At 42.5% G+C, this 20136-nt stretch overlaps 2 protein-coding genes across 2 annotated transcripts in view; one reads left to right on the forward strand and one right to left on the reverse strand.

Moving 5' to 3' along the window:
- Nucleotide 1: 1 nt before the first annotated feature.
- On the reverse strand, nt 2-6801 carry si:ch73-206d17.1 (tyrosine-protein kinase STYK1). Its single transcript, XM_022195201.2, has 10 exons — nt 5915-6801; nt 5674-5806; nt 4531-4674; nt 4176-4376; nt 3902-4083; nt 3735-3818; nt 3314-3531; nt 3124-3164; nt 2826-2922; nt 2-259 (listed from the first exon to the last, which is right to left on the reverse strand). The coding sequence occupies exons 2-10, from the start codon at nt 5714-5716 to the stop codon at nt 88-90; spliced, it is 1182 nt and encodes a 393-aa protein (XP_022050893.1). The 5' UTR covers nt 5717-5806; nt 5915-6801; the 3' UTR covers nt 2-87.
- A 207-nt stretch (nt 6802-7008) lies between these two features.
- magi3a (membrane associated guanylate kinase, WW and PDZ domain containing 3a) overlaps nt 7009-20136 on the forward strand; it is a 145539-nt gene continuing 132411 nt past the window's right edge. Inside the window, 1 exon segment of the mRNA XM_051949170.1 lies at nt 7009-8138. Within this exon segment, the coding sequence (XP_051805130.1) occupies nt 7832-8138 (307 nt within the window). The 5' untranslated portion in view covers nt 7009-7831.

Here is a 20136-nt window from a genome sequence, read left to right on the forward strand (position 1 = left end):
GTCAATTTTTGCAATTGAAGAAACAACTGCACTTTGTTTTCTTATTGAATGCTGCCGACCGATAACAGAAGATATTATTACATGACACTATGAGAGCAGCCCTGCCTTTCTGTTATATTCAAATATGTCAATGACCTCAGGAACACAAACAGGGTTAGTAGCAGCAAGGTGAAGTGACCACTCCAAAAGCTTTATGATGGCTGAAAATGCTGGCCGGTCTTTGAAACTCCACATCCAGCAGTACTTCATCAGGTCATACCTAAACACATACAGAGAAATTTGGAACTCATCTGTGTGTAAAAAGAACAGTTCAACACTTTAGTGCTTATTTCCTTTCTTTTTGATGTGCAGATCAGGCCTACTGACAGGGTTGTATGTTGAACAGTGCCTATAGAAAGTATTCATTGCCTTAGAAGTTTCCCATTTTTATTACTTTTGAACTTTTTTTTGACAAGAATTTACAACAAAAAGACTTGTCAAACTGTAAAGATTTCTACAAAGTAATGTGAATGAATATAAAATGTAAAATAAAGTGACTGCATAAGTATAAACACCCTTTAAGTCATTATTTCATAGATGCACCTATGGCTGCAATTACACCGTTGAGCCTGTGGATAAATTTCACTTTCACATATGGGCACTGCAGACTTATTCCACTCTTCTTTGCAAAATGTGAGTAAACAACCATTTTTTGGTCCACCAGAAAATGCTCAATTGGATTGAGGACTGAGCTCTGATCGGACAATTCCAAAATATTTATCTTGTCTTTAAACCATTTCTGTGTAGCTTTGGCTGTATACTTTGAATCACTGTCTTGCTTTAAAACAACTCTTCTCCCAAGTCGGAGTTTTCTTGCAGACTGCACCAGGTTGTCCCTCAGGTTTTCCCTATACTGTACTGCTGCATTCATTATACTTTCTACCTCTGAAAACTGCCTAGGTTCTGCAGCAAAGGAGTAGCCTTACATCATGATGCTGCCACCACCATGCTTCACAGTGGGCATTTCTGTTTGTGATGATGTGAGTTTGTTCGGTGTCCGGGAAACATATTATCCACTCTGCCGTCTCATCAGACCAAAGAACCTTCTTCTAGTACACTTTAGAGTCTCCTACATGCCTTCTGGTGAACTCTGGCTAAGATTTACTACGAGAATTTTTCAACTGTGGATTTCTCTTACTTACTCTCTACTTACCCATAGAGCTTCGACTGGTGAAGAAAAGGGCAACAGTTTACGCATACAGTTTCTTGGCATTTTCTTTCACTAATCTCTCTCTGGCATCATATTCTGTTCATTTGTAAAGATGAATTTGATTGTATGCTCTTTAGAAACCTTTTCATGGTGTTGCTTGGAGTCTTCTTTTGTCTTCATAGTGTAGTTATATCCAAAAGTACTGATTCATCAGTGACTGGAGCTTCCAGATTCAGATTTCTTTATACTACAATAACTTGAGACACATCCAATGCAGTGACATGATCTCCATTTCACTAATTGTGGGACATCTACTGGCTACTCCTTGTTGAATTAGGTAAGTCACTGTAGAGGGTTAAATACTTATGCAGTCACTTATTTTACATTTTATATTTTTAAGTAATTGACTAGCCTAGCCGCGCTAGACAACCCACGGCAACGAATTTAATTCTCTGCCAGGGTGGGTCTAGTTACCCTCCATAAGGCTCAAGGTTGGATACTCCTAAAACTGGCCGGACGAATCACCATGAAGTGTAGAGTCAGAAGGCGGGCGTAACGAAGTGAAGACAGAGGCGCGACGATTCTGACAGAAACAACCGGAAACAACTAGCCTAGCCGTGCTAGACAACCCACGGCAACGAATTTAATTCTCTGCCAGGGTCGACAACAAAAACGACAACAGTCGTTGAGCTCCATTAGCACCGACTCTGAATAATCTTTCTGTTAACATGTCTGTAATATACTTGAGCTTCACCCATTGACTGTATAAATAAGGCTTCACCGAACTACGGTATCCTCTGATTTCCGGTGCTCTAGGAGCCTATTCGTTGCGCTGATTGGTTGTATACCTACCCAATTGCTGCAGTGATTTGATAGACAACCTTTTAGCCCGCCTCCCTCCCTGTCGAGCGTGCCTAGACCATTGCGTCTTCAGAGCATGGGTCTAGCGCGGCTAGGCTAGTAATTGACATTACTTGGTAGAAATCTGTTTGCTCATTAACTTGAAAGGTTCTTATGGAAAATTCTTATAAATAAAGCCCAATTAAATTAACCATGATTTATTAATAAAAAGTGATAGCGAGAAAACTCTCATGCAGGGTGAATACTTTTTATAAGTACTGCATGAAACTAGAAAGCTCAGCACACAGACTGAAAGCAGTGAGAAACAGCTCACCTAAATCTGCTCAAAAAGAGCTTTATAATCGGACTACTAGCACTTCTCAGGCTTTTACGCTTCAGGTTTTTTTTGTGTGGTTCAAATAAATAACATATAACGTGTCATTAAACTTTAGAGGTGCTGGTAGTTGCATTTTTGTTGCTGTTGGACAGAGACAGTTTCCTGTTTCGTCCTGTTTCCTATCTTTGTGCTAAGCTGCTTTCAGTTGCTGGCTGTAGCTTCATTTAACAGGCAAAGAAGATTGTGGTGTTAATCTTGTCAAGTAAATTCTTATTTCTTAAAAATTGGAGCTAAACCACTAAACACTGTTTAAATAGAAATGGGTTGTCATGATTATTAATGGACTTTTGACTATTACTACACCATACATATCTGCATACAACATGTACACTACACATATCTGCCCATAAGTCCCTGTCATGCAGGCCTGTTGTTTGCTTGTAAGTAAATTATACTTACAAAGGTCCCCCACAGTTCTTTGGTCTCTTCATTCGATAAGATGCCTGTAGCTTTGGAAGCACTGACGGAGGCTCCAGCTCCGGATATGGGGGAGAGCCTGAGATAAAATCCAAAAGCATTAAATGAAAATATAAATAAATGTGACTTTTATGGTAAAATTATTCAGTTGATGGTTATGTTGTGGAAATGAATCCATTTAAAACAAGCTAACCTAAAAGGGAACAATACAACTGCTAAATATGTTTTTGGTGTTGTGTTAATTCATTTTGTTGACAGAAGACAGGACATGGTATTTTACCTAAGGTAATCAGCTCATAGAGTAAGATTCCAAATGACCACCTAAGGGAGAGAAGATGTTTTGACTCATATTAGAAGGGCTTTTTAAGAGGTGTACAAGAGCAAAAATAGAAAAATATGAATGAAAAAATAACATTCTCCAACTTTTGTGTGCGTGTGTTTTGTTTTCTTAGCCATAACTTTGCCCTTACACGTCGCTCCTGTCGATACTGAGCCGCATCATAATCCTCTCTGGCGCTTGCCATTTCAGAGGCACCTCTGTTGCTCTCTTTGTAATTGCTGAATCCATTTCGCGTGCTCTAAATGCCACACCCAGCCCACACACTCGGGCTGAGAGACCAGGGCCAATTAAGATGTTCCTGGCAGCAACATTGCCATGCACCAGCCTGTGCTCGGACATCAGGTAATCCTGAGGGAGGAGCCAATTACAGCCAAACACATCAATCTTTTGCTACAACAGTTCTTCAAAATTCAAGACAGACAATTGGAGAAAATGGCAAATGCATCATGAGCTGCAGAGGTACAGAATGGCACTTGCAGTGGGGCATGACGTCTAAAATGAATTCATTTTGTTGTTTTCTGGAAATAATTGGTCGACATAAAGTGACTCACCAGACCAGCAGCAACCTGCTTTGCCACCAGAAACACTGACCTCTCAGAGAAGTTTTGCAATGGATCTGCTGTGCTTGAATTTGTCTGGAGTTTAGAATAAATTTAGAAATTAGAGATTGCATGTGTGATTAAAGAGAATGTTTAGATTAGAGCTGTGTAGAACCTACATTTCTCAGAGTCCAGAGGAAGTGAAGGAGGTTCCCTGGGTTGTAGGCATCTAAGACCAGGTACATGGGTGGACGCTTGGTCTGACAGTACAACATCTGCACCACGTTCTCATGTTTACACACTGTGGTGTGGAAGAAAACCCATTGCACAAACTCCTTAGCTTCAGGCTGGTTGGGGCCATCTGTATGGATTTAAATCAGAATAACAAATAGACAGAGTTGGTAACCTTATCGCCCAGGAGGATGCTGGCTTTATGACAGATTCATGGTTTACCTCGGAGGGACTTAACCACCACAGCAGATGAGGCTCCATCTCTATTCTGAAGCAAACCTTTACAAATAGGGCCATAGCGACCCGTCTGCCAAAACTCTAGTCCCTCAAGAACACACTCTTCAGGGATTTCCCAGGGACACAAAGCTGCCTGGACATTTGGAGTGCTTACAGAATCGGCAGTCAGGGATACGCTCTGCTGGCCTGTCAAAAAAAAAAAAACCCAAACAAACCCAAAAGCGTATGCAGGTTTATTAACTACATAAACACTTGGTATTACTTCCATGCACTGAAATAGACCGACGTTTGATTTTTAGAGTGTTCCATAAAGAGGATATACAGTTACTGCAACTCATACCATTTGTAAAAAGACCTGTGGTCCTCTGTCTTCTTTGTTTGTTTGCATAGAGACTGCAGAAAATCAGAATCACAACTAAAACTGTGCTCAGAGCCAACAGAGAGGGGATGATGATGAGAGCAAGTGGACCCGATGCCTCTTCAGCTACAAAACAAGTGAAAGAAGAAGCAGGTTGAGATCATTTCAAACTCTTTATGTGTTTTAAAGGAAGGACAGGTGAGGAGGATTACATTCATCCATTATCTATACACCGCTTAATCCTCATTAGTGACCCTAACCCTAACCCTTGTTTTCTGTTCCAAACAAAATTGCAAGATTAAACTTTGCTAAGGACCATTTAAAGAAATGTATTAAATATTGGGAGCAGATTCCTTGGCCAGATGAGACTAATTTGAATTTGTTCAGTGTAGATGGGATTTAGTATGTCTGGTGTGAACCTGTTTGACTTCTGTGACTGCACAGTTCTGACAGTGAAACACAGAGGTGGGAGTATAATCATATGGAGCTGCAAAATGTGCTGGAGAGATTACATTTATGCACTTTTATGAATTTTATGATGGTACCATTAATGTCTGTGGATATGCTGACATATTGACTAACACTACCAGTCGGCAGAAACTTGGCAGAAAAGAAATATTCCAGCATGATAACGATCTAAAGTATACTTGCCAAATCACACAAATTTTGAAAGAAGGAAAAAGTGAACACCATGACCTGACTAATATGTCGCCTTACTTCATTCTAATAGAACACCTTAGTGGCATTTTTAAACACAGAAATAGAGCAATGTAACCCCTCCAGCAAAGAGAAGTGGAGAAAAATCTCTCTGAAAAAGCCAGAACATCTCTCCAAAAATGCAGTATCCTCCATGATGACGACTGAATCTGTCTTTTAAAAAAAAAGGTACACACGATGCATTTAAAAAATGTAAGATTTTAATCTTAGCAATGAAAGGTGGTCTACTATTGTTGCATTGAGTTCAAACTGAATCATTTGACATTTAGGTGACATTGCACAGAGGTGAACTGATTTCTGTGGTAAGCTGCACATGAAAAAAACACAACAGATAGCACATATACAAAGCAAAAAAAAAAAAAAAAATCCAACTTCCAGATGTACAAGAAGTGTCGTCTCTAAACTTACAGCACACAGATGGTGAGGTATCATTGGTACAGTCCACGTCCATGAGGAGCAGCTGGCATTTCTCACATATGGGAGAAAATGCAGACCATATCGACAGAAGAAATTCAAAAGTTGCCACCAGCGAAGTTCATCCCTGTGTAAAGTAAAGCTACTAATGAAGTGAAATAAAATTTTTGGAAAACAAATAAGACAAACGTGGCATTAGGCCTAATTGCTACAATTCACTGTAAACATTTCCTACCTGACACCAGAGGCACTACTGTGCGAGCCAACACATGTTTACAGTCATATAATAAAAATAAATCAACAACAGACAGGCGCTGAAAAATCACAATAACGCGCTTGTTATCAGCAGTTTTCACAAAATGGGCTGTCCGACTGCCTGCGAGGGCGCTGACCGGAGAGATGAGCTGGAAAGTTGACTGACTGTTAATTATTAACAAAAGGAGCAGAAATGATAACGTTAACATGAGTCACGCTCACACCTACTGCTGCCACAACAGTTACAGTAAGTGACTCAACTCTGATTAATATGCTCATGGAAAATCTTTTAATTTTCTGTGTGTTGTGTGAGAATTTTTTTCTCACCAGATAGAAAAGCAGACCTTTTTTTGAAAAAGAAAGAGCACATAGGAGCAGTGTGTAAAAAAATATGTTAATTAGTAAAAATCACCAGAAAAAGAGAACAAAAACAACTGTGGAAGCACGGATGCTGGTGGATGGTGTGTGTGAGTGGACCTTAAAGTAAAATGAATTGCTGTGCAGTGGTTTCAGTGCAGATGGTGGGAGTTTGGAATATGGTGCCAGCCTCTGACTGTTACAACCACAAGAGGGCAGAATTGCGCAAAATATCGACAAGTCAAACAAGCATCGCCCAACAATCAACCTCTTCTCCACCTCCAGGTCTCCAGATGCAGCTCAGAGACCTACAACTCCATCATAAAGCTCGAGGAGCATTTAGCAGCTGTATCACACTGTCGCACATGAAAACCGGCTCCAACTGCAGGCCGCACAGCGCACGGGAACTCTCTGGAACGTACAATAAGCGTTTCCCACGTCAAAATGTGCGTCCCAGTGCGGGAGCTCCGCCTCGCTAACACACCATGGAAACAAAATCCAACGTTTCCCACTCAAACAACACCCGCCTCATGCCATTCATCATTGGTTCAGAGTGTGCGCTCTGGCACCGCCCCCCTAAGCTCCGATTGGACAGAACCTCCTGCCGTCAGGAACACGGAAAAAGATAGAAAAAAAAAGTTATGGAGCGAAGCCTAATCGGATCACGTCTGTTGCATGCTGCTGCGTAATTTTTAGTATAAAAAAATCTGTCGTGGTTGTGGGGAAGCAGAGGAGAGCGCACGGCGCGCAACGACGAACACGAAGCAGAGTTTGGGTGTTTGGTGTGGACCAGATAAGCGGCCGGCTCAGAGGAGGGCCAGGTATGTTTTTCCGTTTCCAAGGACTGCCTTGCTGATGTCACCGCGGAGGAGGAGGGCAGCCAGGAGGACAGGTGCTCGGGGTAAAGTTGTCTCTCCGGTAGGTTTGGATGAGGAGCTGTCAGTGAGAGGAGCTCCTCTCTGCAGCTGCTGAACCTTTTGGAAAGTAGTTTTTGAAGTTTGCCAGTATTTTTCTAAGCTCTTTCCCTCGCAGTGTTGTCGAGTTTACTGGCGTTTTCTCGACTCCAAAGTGGAATACAGCCCGTTTTACTCTCGGAACTGACCGGATCTGGTGCGCACAAACTGCGGGATCCGTCCTGCTCTGTGGCTAGTATCGAGGTTTACAGTGGAAGGAAAAGCTGCTGCTGTGTGTGAAGTCCACACTGCTGTGAACTGGGGTGTGGGATCGAGACGCCCCAGCATCAGAAGCAGCACTTTTCCCCTTCAATGCGACACTGACGCAGCTGGTCTCACGTTCCAGCCGCGGACAGGTGATGCTCGACTGATTCAATGGAAGGATTGATCCTCCTAAGAGGGACTTTGAGCTGAAACAAAGATTTGTTTTCCCTGGAATGGAATACAGCCCAAGACAGCAGCCTCAAGTTGTCTAATTTGCAATGATTTCTCCGTGCGTCATTGCGCCTTAGGATCTGAAAACGGTTGTTGCTTTGAAGGACAGTTGTTCTCGGACTTCCGTCTAGATTTCACAGCAGCTGCCAACCATGTCCAAGACGCTGAAGAAGAAGAAGCACTGGTCCACCAAAGTGCAGGAGTGCACCGTGTCGTGGGGAGGTTCCGGGGAGCTGGTCACGGTGGTGGAGGTGCGAGGGGGCGCAGAGCTGGGAGAGTTCCCCTACCTTGGGCACATAGTTTTGGAAGCGATGGTTTGTCACACCGGCAGGTTTCCCAGCGGCGGGGACGTGCTGCTGGAGGTGAACGGAACCCCGGTGAGCGGACTCACCAACCGAGACACACTGGCTGTCATCCGCCACTTTCGGGAGCCCATCCGCCTGAAGACTGTTAAACCAGGTGTGTGTGCCCATCTCCCACCCCACTGACACACACACACACACACACACACACACACACACACACACACACACACACACACACACACACACACACACACACACACACAAACACAAAATATTTCTAAAATGTGACAGCAGAATGACTCTCAGATCCTGAAGCTGAGGACAGGTGTGGCGTGTGCTATGAATAAATAAGAGATACCTGAAGGCAGAGCTGTACAGCTGAACGCCTGTTTGCCTGCACCTGTGTGTGTGTGTGTGTGTGTGTGTGTGTGTGTGTGTGTGTGTGTGTGTGTGTGTGTGTGTGTGTGTGTGTGTGTTTTCACTGTGGTTTATTATTAGAAGCAGATCTACAGGTCAATATTGTGTTGTCAGCTGGCTTAAGCATACCTGCCTCCCATTCATTCATGTGGAGACACACAATTTTCCACTTGCTGCAGTGCAAACCTGCCAAACGGCATAAGTCATGCCGTCTTTCAGAATGCTTCTTCGTGGTGCCCACATCTGCATGGCTGCAACATAAGCCTCGAACGGTCATTAAAGCTGCAGCCCTGTGTATGAACTCACTGTGTAATCTTCTTTGTATCACCGGCTATTCTTGGGTTTGTTTACAGTACAATACCTCATATTGTCATGCAACCTGATGTGAACAGATTTAATGTTGTTTTCTGTCTATAAGCCTCTTTCTTTTTACTGCTTTACTTACTAGCTAAACACTTTGTAATTCTTTCACACACACACACACACACACACACACACACACATACATACACAGATGCCTAATGAATGGCACTGTGTTAAATGTGTCATAACACACTGACAGTCAAACTCCACCAGTCATGTGGGACAGAAGGTAGGTGTGCGTGGATGGATGCCTTCGATAGAGGCACTGCTGAGCGTGGCTCATTGCAGACACTTAGAAGGGATTTGTTAATGGTTGCCTTGCCAGCTTAGACGGTGTCGGTGTGCTTCCAGTGTCGAGGAGAGTCCAAGTCTAATTGAATCAATTAGACCCATATACTTAAATCCCCAGGATGCTGCGCCAGCTCGGTGACATGGTTTGACACCTTGGCAGTCAGGTACTTATGTTTTATGGTGGTTTTTTTTTTTTGTATTGAGAGATGTAATTTTACTGTACATTAGGCTTACAAAGTGATTAAGGTTAAGAGATGTAGCTGAAATTAATGCCACAACATGAAAAAAGTGCACTGAAGTGTGTTTTATTAATCACACAAGACCAAGCATTTCATGGAAATCAAACAGTATCTTCGGTCGCTAATCTTTAGCTTTTAAATACACTTTGCTTGGGATTATTACTTTCTGTGAAATTCAATCCCATGTTTGCTTGTTTCTGCACATTCGAGGTTTGCTAAAAGTGTGTTATGTCAGCAGCACAACATGGACACTATTGCAGGCTTTCTAAAATTTCCTCTTGACCCGGAATTGCGTAACGTTGTATACTAGCTGATGCTCAAGCTACACTTGGGCGTCTCCAGGCTGCTTGCCATTGGTTTCTCGGCTCCCCTTGGGAACCCACAGTGTGTTCAGATCTCTGTCCCCTCTCTCATGGTTAATTCATGCATCATCCATCATTGATGGCCTCACTGTGCCAGGATGTGGTGGCTGATGGCCAGATTGTATGTTTTCTGACTGCTCTGCTTGTAAACTTGTATTCTCATGAGATCGCTGAAGTTCAGAGAGAGGATAAATGCTGGGACCGAGTTGCGGAGTTTGGAGTTAATTCAGTTTGCATGAGTGTTTACGAAAAATCTCAAAAGGTTTTGTAGATGCATCTCAGCACTCTGTTTTCATGCATGCCTTGTGTTTTCTCTACACAGCAAAAAAAAGGTTGCGTCAGACTGAAAGGGAATCATTTAGATCATATCAGTGTGACGCTCTGAAGTTTTTCTTCTCTTTTCTTGCTGCCTTATGTGTCTTTACCTTATCTTCTCTGTGTAGCCGATTACACCTTATCATTATATTTTGCCATATCTGATATTTTACACTGCATGCTCTATATCTCAGTTTGATACTCACTTTTGTCTTGGTACTGTTATTTCTTATCCTCTTGCATCACCAGTATAGTCTTTTTGCTGTCCAGCTTATCAGCAACTGGAATCTTACAAATCTTTAAAAGCTTTGACAGCTTCTGTTAAGATTTCAGAGCAGCCACACTGCTACCTGCTGTGCTGTACTATCATCCAACTACCTCATGTATATAAAGTGTCAATATCACACTTTATGTATTGTGAATAACTGTATTTATGTCACTGGAATCTGCACAATTTGCACTAGACTTTTGTTTCACTTTAAACGTGTTCATATAGCGTTTGCAAAACACACATTCCTTGCTTTAACCAGTTACCCTTGTTTAAATTCATGAGGACAAAGAGAAAAACTGAGTCATCTTCTTTGACTGTGTGCACTAACTCAGCCAATGAAGCTGATTCTGACTCAGCCTTCTGAATTTATCTGAATTTACCTACCTGCCATGACGATAACGCCTGCAGCTTCGGCATCAATCACAGCTGAGACTTTTTGACGCTTCCCTGCACAGTCAGGATGGAAGACAGAAGTTCGTCTCGAGTGGTCCTCTGGCTCGAGACCAGCCGATGCACTCGGCATGCAGCTCCCATCCTGGGAGCAAGGCAATAGGCATTAACCTTGAGGGGACGATTGAGAGTAGAGGCGTAGTGATCACAGATACCTATTGCAGCGTAGACACTTGTGAGTGGGCAGCTCATTGATTAATGTTGTAAACAGACTTGGATCTGCTTGTTTTTGCCTCATGGAGCTTAATGGATGGACCATTTAGCTCACAGGTCCTGGAGCGCCCTTGATTCACAAATCAGGTCTGTAATGGAAACAGTAAAAGAAGACTTTCCCCTTTTCAGAAAGTCTAAAAGATAAATAATGGTAATATTATACTGAGATGGCCAAGGTTCACATTTTACAGCGCTACCAGGGATTTTGTGAGAGTACAGCATGGGAATGCTTTTGTAACGGCGGGTTCTCAATAAGCCAAAAAAGTCAAAGTGTTCTGAGAAGTATTAGAAGGGAAAGTATGCATGTGTATTTATGCTCAAAAGTATGCACTATTGTGCCATTATGACTGTACGGCACTGACATATTGTAACAGTTCTATTCATGTGAACATGAAGCACTGAATAATGCCAGCTGAACATCAAAGTAAGGCAGTCATGATCCTGTTGTAATTTTTATGATAATACAAGTGCGGTGGGTGTTTTCTAAGGGGAACAGAAGTGAGGTGCTAACTGTTTTTAAAATTATTTTGAGTAATATTTACTTTTTATTCAAGAGGTTCAGACAAAACTCTTAAGAAACCCCTGGAGTCTCCTAACTACAGAGGAGCATTTTTATTTCAAGTGTATATCAAGAACACACTACTTGATAGCCATACCTGCAGTGTCTAGTGAGAAATAAACTGCAAAAATGTGTAACGTCTTACAATCAGACTTAATATCTAAGGAGAGATGATAATAATGAGTTGCTTCACTCTCCTTCTGCTAAAATACTTGAGTCATCTCACTCGGGGCTTGTATTCTGATATACACGCTGAATTATGAGGAATTTACAGTTTTTAGATGCTGTTTGGGATCCAATTTTGTTCTTCAAGTTTGCAGTGTTTTTTTTTTTTTTTTTTACTGAAAAGATCATAAAAGGATCCTGGAGGCAGAATGTGCCGTAAGGAATCCTGCAACAATAAGCCTGAATAATTGAGTGGGAGATAATTGCAGTGGGTTTTCATTCCACCTGTTCGGCTTTCTTCAGCAGCAGAGACTGACTGAAAGGACCCTCCGCCCCTCCTTGGATCTTCTTACGCTGTCATACATCAGCGGTCTGTGATGTTCAATGCTTCCCAGGGCTTGGGTAGTGAGATGAAGTGTTAATTGCCTTCTTGATGTCTAGTGACAGCCACCTGAGAACACATGTGGTTTGCACATGTGGCTGGGACCGAGCAGCTGAAAAAAGGGTCGTCCCTGTACTTTCATTAGACGTGTCGTCTGTTCAGGGCTGCAGCTAATGGCCCCCTTTTTTTTTTTAAATCTTTGAATAATCTCCCTGTTATTTTCTCAGTGAATCATGTCATTGTTTTGTGCCAGTGTGATGTTTTGAAATGTCTTGGCTTATTCATGTTCAAAATAGTCCGAGATTGATGTGATTAAATTAAATTTTACGATAATAAAGGAAGGAAGTGAAACCGCGGCATCCACCAGATGTCAGAAAGGCTGCTGAATTCTGTGCAAAATCTTTATTTTTCATTCATAATTTTATTTTTGGGTGAAGTTGGATTCTTAAACTGCTTATTTATTTTAAATTGTTTTATATTCAAGACGTACCTCGGAACCTTTTGCATGCGCTGGTTTCTAGTAGGACCAGTTGGAGTCGGACCTAATTATTCTATACCTGTTACTATTATGATATATCTATTTTATGTGCTACAGACAAATGAACAATCTCTACTTAATTTAGCATCAGCTGGAAAGCAAAAACACAAATAATGAATTTTTTGAATGTAATTGTACACAAATTCAGGCACCAAGGGGTTAAAGTGAATGCAGATTGCAGAGCTACTTCAGCAGAGATGTTGCAGAAAGTAATACTGCTAAACCTTCATTTAAATTGAGCAATTTTATGTCTCATTTGTTCCTATGATTAAATTATTGTATTGTACTAACTGCAAAACAACAACATGATATCAGTATTATGCGCCGGCCAGTGATTCATCCATCCATTCTCTATACACCGCTTTATCCTCACTAGGGTCGCAGGGGGTGCTGGAGCCTATCCCAGCTGACTCGGACGAAGGCAGGGGACACCCAGGACAGGTCGCCAGTCTGTCTCAGGGCTACATATACAGACAAACAATCACACTCACATTCACACCTAGCGGCAATTTAGAATTATCAATTAACCTCAGCATATTTTTGGACTATGGGAGAAAACCCACGTGTGCACAGGGAGAAGATGCAAACTCCATGCAGAAAGATCCCAGGCTCACCCTGGGATTCAAACCGAGATCATCTTGCTGCAAGGCGAAAGTGCTAACCACTACCCCACTGTGCAGCCCGGCCAGTGATTCACTTATATTAAATTCAGTTTAATTTGTTAGGCGCCAATTCTCAGCATGAGTCATCTTGGGGAACTTCACGTAGTAAAGTGAAGATATTTATGTATGTATTGTGTTGTAGAGAGAAACCCAACAAATCCATCAATTGATATTGAGTAAACACAGTAAAAAACCCATAACAGTCATCCACTGGTCCAAAAATATTCAGTTTACTATCATGTATGACAAGAAAAGACCCAGTACCACGATTGAGAGGTTGTACATGACAGATGTTTGGCTTTTTGTTTGAAATAAATCTAAATCCTAAATTCAGCTATTCAGTTAATCAATTTATCGACTTAACCCTGCTTGTGTTCGTGTTGCTGTTTCGTCTATTACGGTTTATATCAGCTGAGTACTTGATGTCTCCGGTTTGCTTGTTGCTGAGCCTCTGCAGAACCCTCTTTTGATGCTGAGTATTTTCCTGCTTTCAGAATCTATTTCCGCAGCACTGGAGGTCTTATGTTATCCGAAAGAATGCGAAAAATACATCACCAAACAATCCAAACAATTTTGTATTACGCTACAGGAGAGTGGATTTCTTCAGCAACCACAACACCGTATGGTAATTTACTTTTTCCTTTGTAAAAACGGGCAATCCGAGTTTCTTTTCTTTTTGCCTGAGTGTTGCATTGAGGTTAACACTTCATGCGTTTGCTATCAGCAGTACAGCAGAGCGGTAAGCGCACAGTTTGTGTTAATGTGGTTCCCCCCATAGTGCAGTCAGGGCTTCTAGGACTAAAGCTGCTCTAAACCAGCTGAGAGGAGCTGTCAGCAAGTCTCTGGCTCAGTGGCTCATTCTCCCCACGGTAAATATAACTTCTGTTCCAGTCGCTGCTTTTGTCGTATCTGTGTCTACTCTGAAGCTCAGGTTTGTCTCAGAATTTACCTGGTGAAGAAGCTGAAAATTATGCTGCAGCGCCCGACAACTTCGCCTTTTCTCTTTACACTTTGAGCGCACACGTACAACGAAAAGACACAGAACTTGGGTTGAAAAAATGATCTTGAATCCTCTTCTCACCTCGCAATCCTCTTGCAGTTCTATACGTCAAAGACAATCAGTGTTTCAGGCGCAAGTGGAGCGTTACTGGCGCCCTTCTCTCCTGCGCTCCGTCTGCTGCATCCTGTTTTCTGTGCGTGTGTTTAAGTGTTGCAGCTGTACACCTCATGTGACATCCACCCTTCATCCCTCCTCTTACTGGCTGTTCTCCCGGCTCATTTCCCAAACTTGTCACACTTCCCCGCCCTCTGCCATGCCAACCCGTCAGTGGGAAAGGACGACGGTGTGAGCGGATGGGCCTTGCTAAAGCCTGCAGACGGCAGTGGTCGCTTGTGAATGCCTCATCCACTCTCTTTCAACCCTTCGTCTCTTCCTGGAGCGGCCTTCTCCCTCTGCGGCTCATTCTTAACAGAGCCTTGCACTGTGTTGTGGTTGCAGTTTACACTTCTGCCTCCTGCTGTCTTGCATCTCAGTTCTCCTTCACCTGCAGTCCAGATCATCCCAGTGAAGAGGAAAGAAAAGAATAATGGAAGACTGGAGGTTGGCCCAGTATGCTCTTCAGTGATTTCTGAATCATTTTTACAGTCTTGGAACCTTCAGCTAATGGCAGAGCAGATGTTTAGCAACACTGGCATCAATCTTCTGTCTACCTTGCTAATACCATCCACAGAGCCGCATTGCGGTAATGAACTTGCCAGCAACAAAGATAGCATCTTCATACAAGCCATACCTCTCACTGGCAGGCGCCATGACTTGGCAGGCATCTTTAAAGGCAGTGGAGATGAGTGTGTGTGCTGATTCACCAAGACTCCCTCTTTCTACTCTCTGAGTGATCGTGCTGCGATGTCAGCAGCAGCAGTGTCTCCAGGTGGAAATGGACAGTGTAGTCTAGGGATACACACACACACACACACACACACACACACACACACACACACACACACACACACACACACACACACACACACACACACACACACACACACACACACACACACACACACACACACACACCAGCCTCCTTTCCTCAGCTTGATTCCTAATTGGTCTCCCTCCAACAGTGAGCCATCCCTGCAGCTGTTTATACCTTTTGAGATAAGATGAGGTCAGCTTCTAAATAGTGCATACACATAACAGAGACCAGAGCCTGGCAGCTCCTATGTTACGAGGAACGATAACCTCCACTGCTGCACTTTGTGAATAAGACTCATCATTTTTGTTTTTCACCAAATTTCGCTAGACAATGCCCGTTGTTTACACCGATTTTAACTGCGAGTGCGTGTTATTGTGTACCCAAAAGTTATGTTTCTTGCTGCACAGGCACTTTGACCACTGCAAATGGAAGTAATCAAGGTGTTACTGGCTTGTTGATGGTTTAGAAAATCTTTATGCTAAAGAAAGACAGAGGAGAGAGCAAAGAGAGGTACAGCCTGCACCAGCCAAGATTCACACATTTTCAAAATAGCTTGCAAATCACTTCATTTTTTTGTCAGTTGGATTTTTTAGAAATCTTTTTTGTATAAAAAACAATAATAATCATCTCTGCGCTGTTTATTAAGCTTTGATAGATATTCTCTGACAGCTACTGTAACTCATGTTCAACTTAACTATATAAACATTACTCATCCTCTATGGTAAAAATCTGCTTTTATTATCATTTGTGGAACTTTTGTCTTTTGTAAAACACACACAGCTTAATAACTTTCCAGTTTTACCAGCTATAAAAGTTTTACTAAATTGCTTTGTTGTAATCGAGGAAGCTATATCCTTCCTCCTCTTTGTCTACTGCTTCCAGGTAAACCATTTAAATAGAGCTGCTGCTTTTCAGTCCACCAGGCATGTTTACTTTCTCAAACTGCTTCTGCTAACTCTAAAATCTCTCAACTTTAGGCAACACACACCCAATGTTCTGCTGTTGGCTGCAAGAGTCTTCATGCATTCTCCGGTGGATTATTTATTTATTTATTTTTACTATTGGCAATGTATCCATAAAAATAAGAAAATCTTTAGTGTCAGCTAATGCGGCTAACAGTACAATTAGCTTTGATTGCATGCTCGCAATTCACAGCTCTGTGGAAATTGTAAAGATTAGGGAGATTCAGAGGTAATGGAAACTTTTAAATTGATTTGTATCCACTAGACAAGAATTCTGTGTGAGTTATTGTGTTGTCATTTAGCCTATTGTACTTCTCAGCTAGTATTTTCTTCTCTCCTGCATTCTGTGTTCACAAATACTGCATTTTAATACAGACGAATTCCCAGTAAATCTGCTCTCGTTCACATATTTCTGTTTCTGTTGTCAGACAACGGAACAAATATGAAACAGTGACTGAAGCACAGCCCATTAAGATTACATGCTAACCAGTCGTCACCTCATTGCCTGCTCTGCATTTTTAAATGCAGTGTTGTCTGACAGACACCTGAGCCAAATTAAAACAACAGCTGCCAATGTAGTGGTATTTTCATGTAAATTGGCTGCTCAGAGAGAATGTCTTGGTCTCACACACTCATTCATGTCTCTGTCAGCTGTAATGCAGACAGAGGATTTGTTCCATGCTGTCAATCGCAGACGCAGAGAGAGTCTTTTTCCTGAACAAGGCGTAGACAGCACGACTCAGCTGCATTTGAAACGACAGACACTGAAGCAGCACATTTGAAATGGGGCTTAAACCACAGGTTGTACAGTCATGGTGAAATTAACCCTCTTTATAATATTCTTAGCTGACGGGACACAGTCCTGGGACCTGTGAGACTTTCATTAATTTGCTGAAAAGGGGCACTAATAAGTGATTGACTCAGGCATGGTGATGAAGTTATCATGGTAAATATTTCCTATTTCCCTCGTGTGATCCATTAACATTATCACTGCTTTGCTGCACTGAGCTCTGCGTGCAGCTCCCTGATAAGGAGCATTTGTACCCCCTGCATGTGACGAACAGCAGGAGGTAGCAGGGCTGGAGTGAGCTGCTGTAACACAACAAGTGCTTATGAAAGCAATGTGCTTGTAGTAGAAATGCTGACCCTGATATGTTCGACGACAGACTGGCAACATACCAATTTACTTAAGAAATTGTACCTTTTGTGTAACTGTGAACAGCAGATAGGGACTCGGTTTGAAAGGGGAAATTGAGAGAGTGAAGGAAATGGACTGTTATGAATCAATACGCAGGTGCAGATGTGGATAGAGGGATATGGGGGATAGATTTTCTGATAGTTGATTGAGCTGAGTTTCCTCCAGATGCACACTCACTGCCCTCTGTGGAGAGCCTATTTGGGGACTTTGTTTCTGGTTGGATCTGTATGAAACATCCCTGTGGTGTTACAGCGGAGGCAATAATGCCAACGGAGAGAAGAGGCAGCTGGCTCATCGCTGCCTCGGATATTTCCCCGAAAAAGGATTCTCTTTTGAAGGATGTATTGGATTTAAACAGAGGAGGAAAAAAAATAAATGATGAACAGGTTGAGAGAGAAGAAAATGGGGTCAAAGGGGGAGGAGTGCAGACAATAGGAGAGAAAAAAATGAGCAGGAATAGCAGGAGGAGAAATCCAGGATTGGAGTGGTAGGAACAGGTCAAACATGATTGGAAAGAGCAATAATAATCTCAAGACTGAAAACGATTATGTTACCATTAATCACAATAATAGTATTGATTGTCTGTTGTGACTGTCTGAAATGATTCTGCCCACTGTTCATCAAGCCAACACTTTCTATTTCAGACTCACCGCATTTCCAATCATGTCTGCAAGCAACCAGTTTATGTGAGCAGACTGCGTATGTGTGAGCAAGCATGCATGATAATGAAAAATTAAGGCACATTTGAATTGGTATCCACTTTCAGTTGCCTTTTCAGGCCAAATGTAACTACTGAGATAGACAGCGTGCTTCTTTCTCACTGCTTTTGATTGCTGCCAGAGTGTCTCTCTGTATTTTTTCTCATATTCCTTCTTGTTGTATGTTTTTTTTTCTGTGACACTGAAAGAATTTGTAGCAGTAAGTGTTGTTTACACTTTCTTGGATGCATTCCTCCGATAGCTCTCAGGAGTTTACTTTGAAAAGGGTATTGATGAGAGTGAAAAGAATTGCCTTTCTGTGCAATGTGGACATGTGGGATCGTTCTTTACACTCTGGGCAGTAAGTCCGATGAGAAGACTCAATCACAGAGTTCACTCTCCTGGTTGACGGTAGTTCTTCAGGCTTTGGGCCTGTGCCCACGCCGATGGGCCTTTGTCAATACTCGTGCTGCCAGTGCGGCCCACTCAGCTGTTTAGTCGTGGTGCTCCACCTCAAAGAATCGATTCCAGCCCTTTCTGCATGTGCCCACGACAACATATCGTATCAAACAGATACGAAGCCCACCGCCCTACTCACGTTCCTTCACAGTAACCACCTACTCAGCCAGCTGCTGCTGTGGCCCCTTCTGCTCTCAGAGCTGCAGCACACTTGGTGATTCTGCCAATCCTCTGCATGAGAATGGTGAAGGGAGTGAGAGGATTTTACGTCTATTACTTTTGTCTTCTTTAGTCCCTTTGAAGTGTAGCATGGAAATGTCGCTGCCATGTATTTGTTTTATTACTGGAGAACGTACTAAAATGAGCTGATCTGATTGGTTTGGCCATAACCACGGTTGTTTGATGCTGTTTCGACGTTGACACACTAACTGGATGAAATCTTTAGATAAATAGCTGACAGGAAATAAAACCGCTTTGATTCATTTAGCCAATCTGAAGATGCATTTGTCAAGATGTAGGGCACGAGAGGCAGCCATTTTCATATTTTCTTATGTTAATAATGTATCACATGTGCTCCCTCCTCCTTCCATCTCGAGATGTCGCGCTGTCGAGATGAGGTTCCCACAGTGTCCTCGTTAGAATTCATGGGTGTCAGGATGTGAAGCTGGCCAATTTAGCTTGCTTTGCTTCTTAGCTGCCCTAACAGGTTATTGATCGGTTCCAATCTCATCCCTGTTAAGGCGACCGATGCATTTGGAGCCACCGCGTACGCCCAAGGCCCTGATCTTTATGAAAAGCCGAGGACACCAGGAGGACATTTTGCTTGCAGGATATTTGATTCACAGCCTTATTCATGATGTTTTGCTTTTGCAGAGGGTGATGATGAGCTACCAGTGACTAGTGATTGCATCTGTTTCCACAGCCTTCCCTCTCAGTACTCTGCTCATGAAGGCATTTTTGTACTTTCTGCTACTATGCCAATCCTAGATCCCAAACTGCAGAATCTTTTTTGGCCATGAAATGAGAAGAGGACTTGTACCCTCTGCGCTTCCAAGTGTGTGCTTGGCTCTCTTTTTCTTTCTTTTTTCTTTACGTTTTTGTTAAACCAAAACACACACAGTGACAAATTTGCCCCCAGGCTTTGGCAGCAGCCTGCCCGTCACTAGCTCTCTGAGGTTCTTTGAGCAAACAGACTCAAGAGATCACATGCACATTACTCACTGTGTAAAGTAAGCAGAAGGACGTTTCTCTCTGCAATGCTGATGTTGTAATGATGCAATCGCTGGAGTATCTACTCGTACCGGTCAGTCGAGCCTGCACTACAATAGCCAGGAAGATTGTAACAGCTTTTGGATATGATGTGTTGCTTCAAAAAACTTCAGCTCTTAATAAGAGGTTGTAAAAAAAGACCCTGTTTAACCCGTTTAGGCAAAGAGCTTTTCTGTCTGGTTGAAGCATCCTCACCTTAGGGCAACACTACAGGTATGTTTCCCATCGTCCCTTGACCCGAATGCTGACTGTTGGTTTGGATTTTAATCTGCAACTGACCAAATAAGCTCTTCATATTTGTATTTCCTGCCCTCGCGATCACCTTCAGCGGTGTTTTGTTGTCAGTGTGTTGTCTGGCATATGATG

This window comes from Acanthochromis polyacanthus, chromosome 6 (assembly GCF_021347895.1).
Source record: "Acanthochromis polyacanthus isolate Apoly-LR-REF ecotype Palm Island chromosome 6, KAUST_Apoly_ChrSc, whole genome shotgun sequence".
NCBI lineage: Eukaryota > Metazoa > Chordata > Actinopteri > Pomacentridae > Acanthochromis > Acanthochromis polyacanthus.

Coding starts and splice junctions, on each gene's coding strand:
- si:ch73-206d17.1 (XM_022195201.2), bottom strand. CDS start 5,716: ATGGACGTGGACTGTACCAATGATACCTCACCATCTGTGTGCT. Junction 3,165..3,313: donor AGTATCGACAGGAGCGACGT/GTAAGGGCAAAG, acceptor TCTCTCCCTTAG/GTGGTCATTTGGAATCTTAC. Junction 2,923..3,123: donor CTATGAGCTGATTACCTTAG/GTAAAATACCAT, acceptor ATTTTATCTCAG/GCTCTCCCCCATATCCGGAG.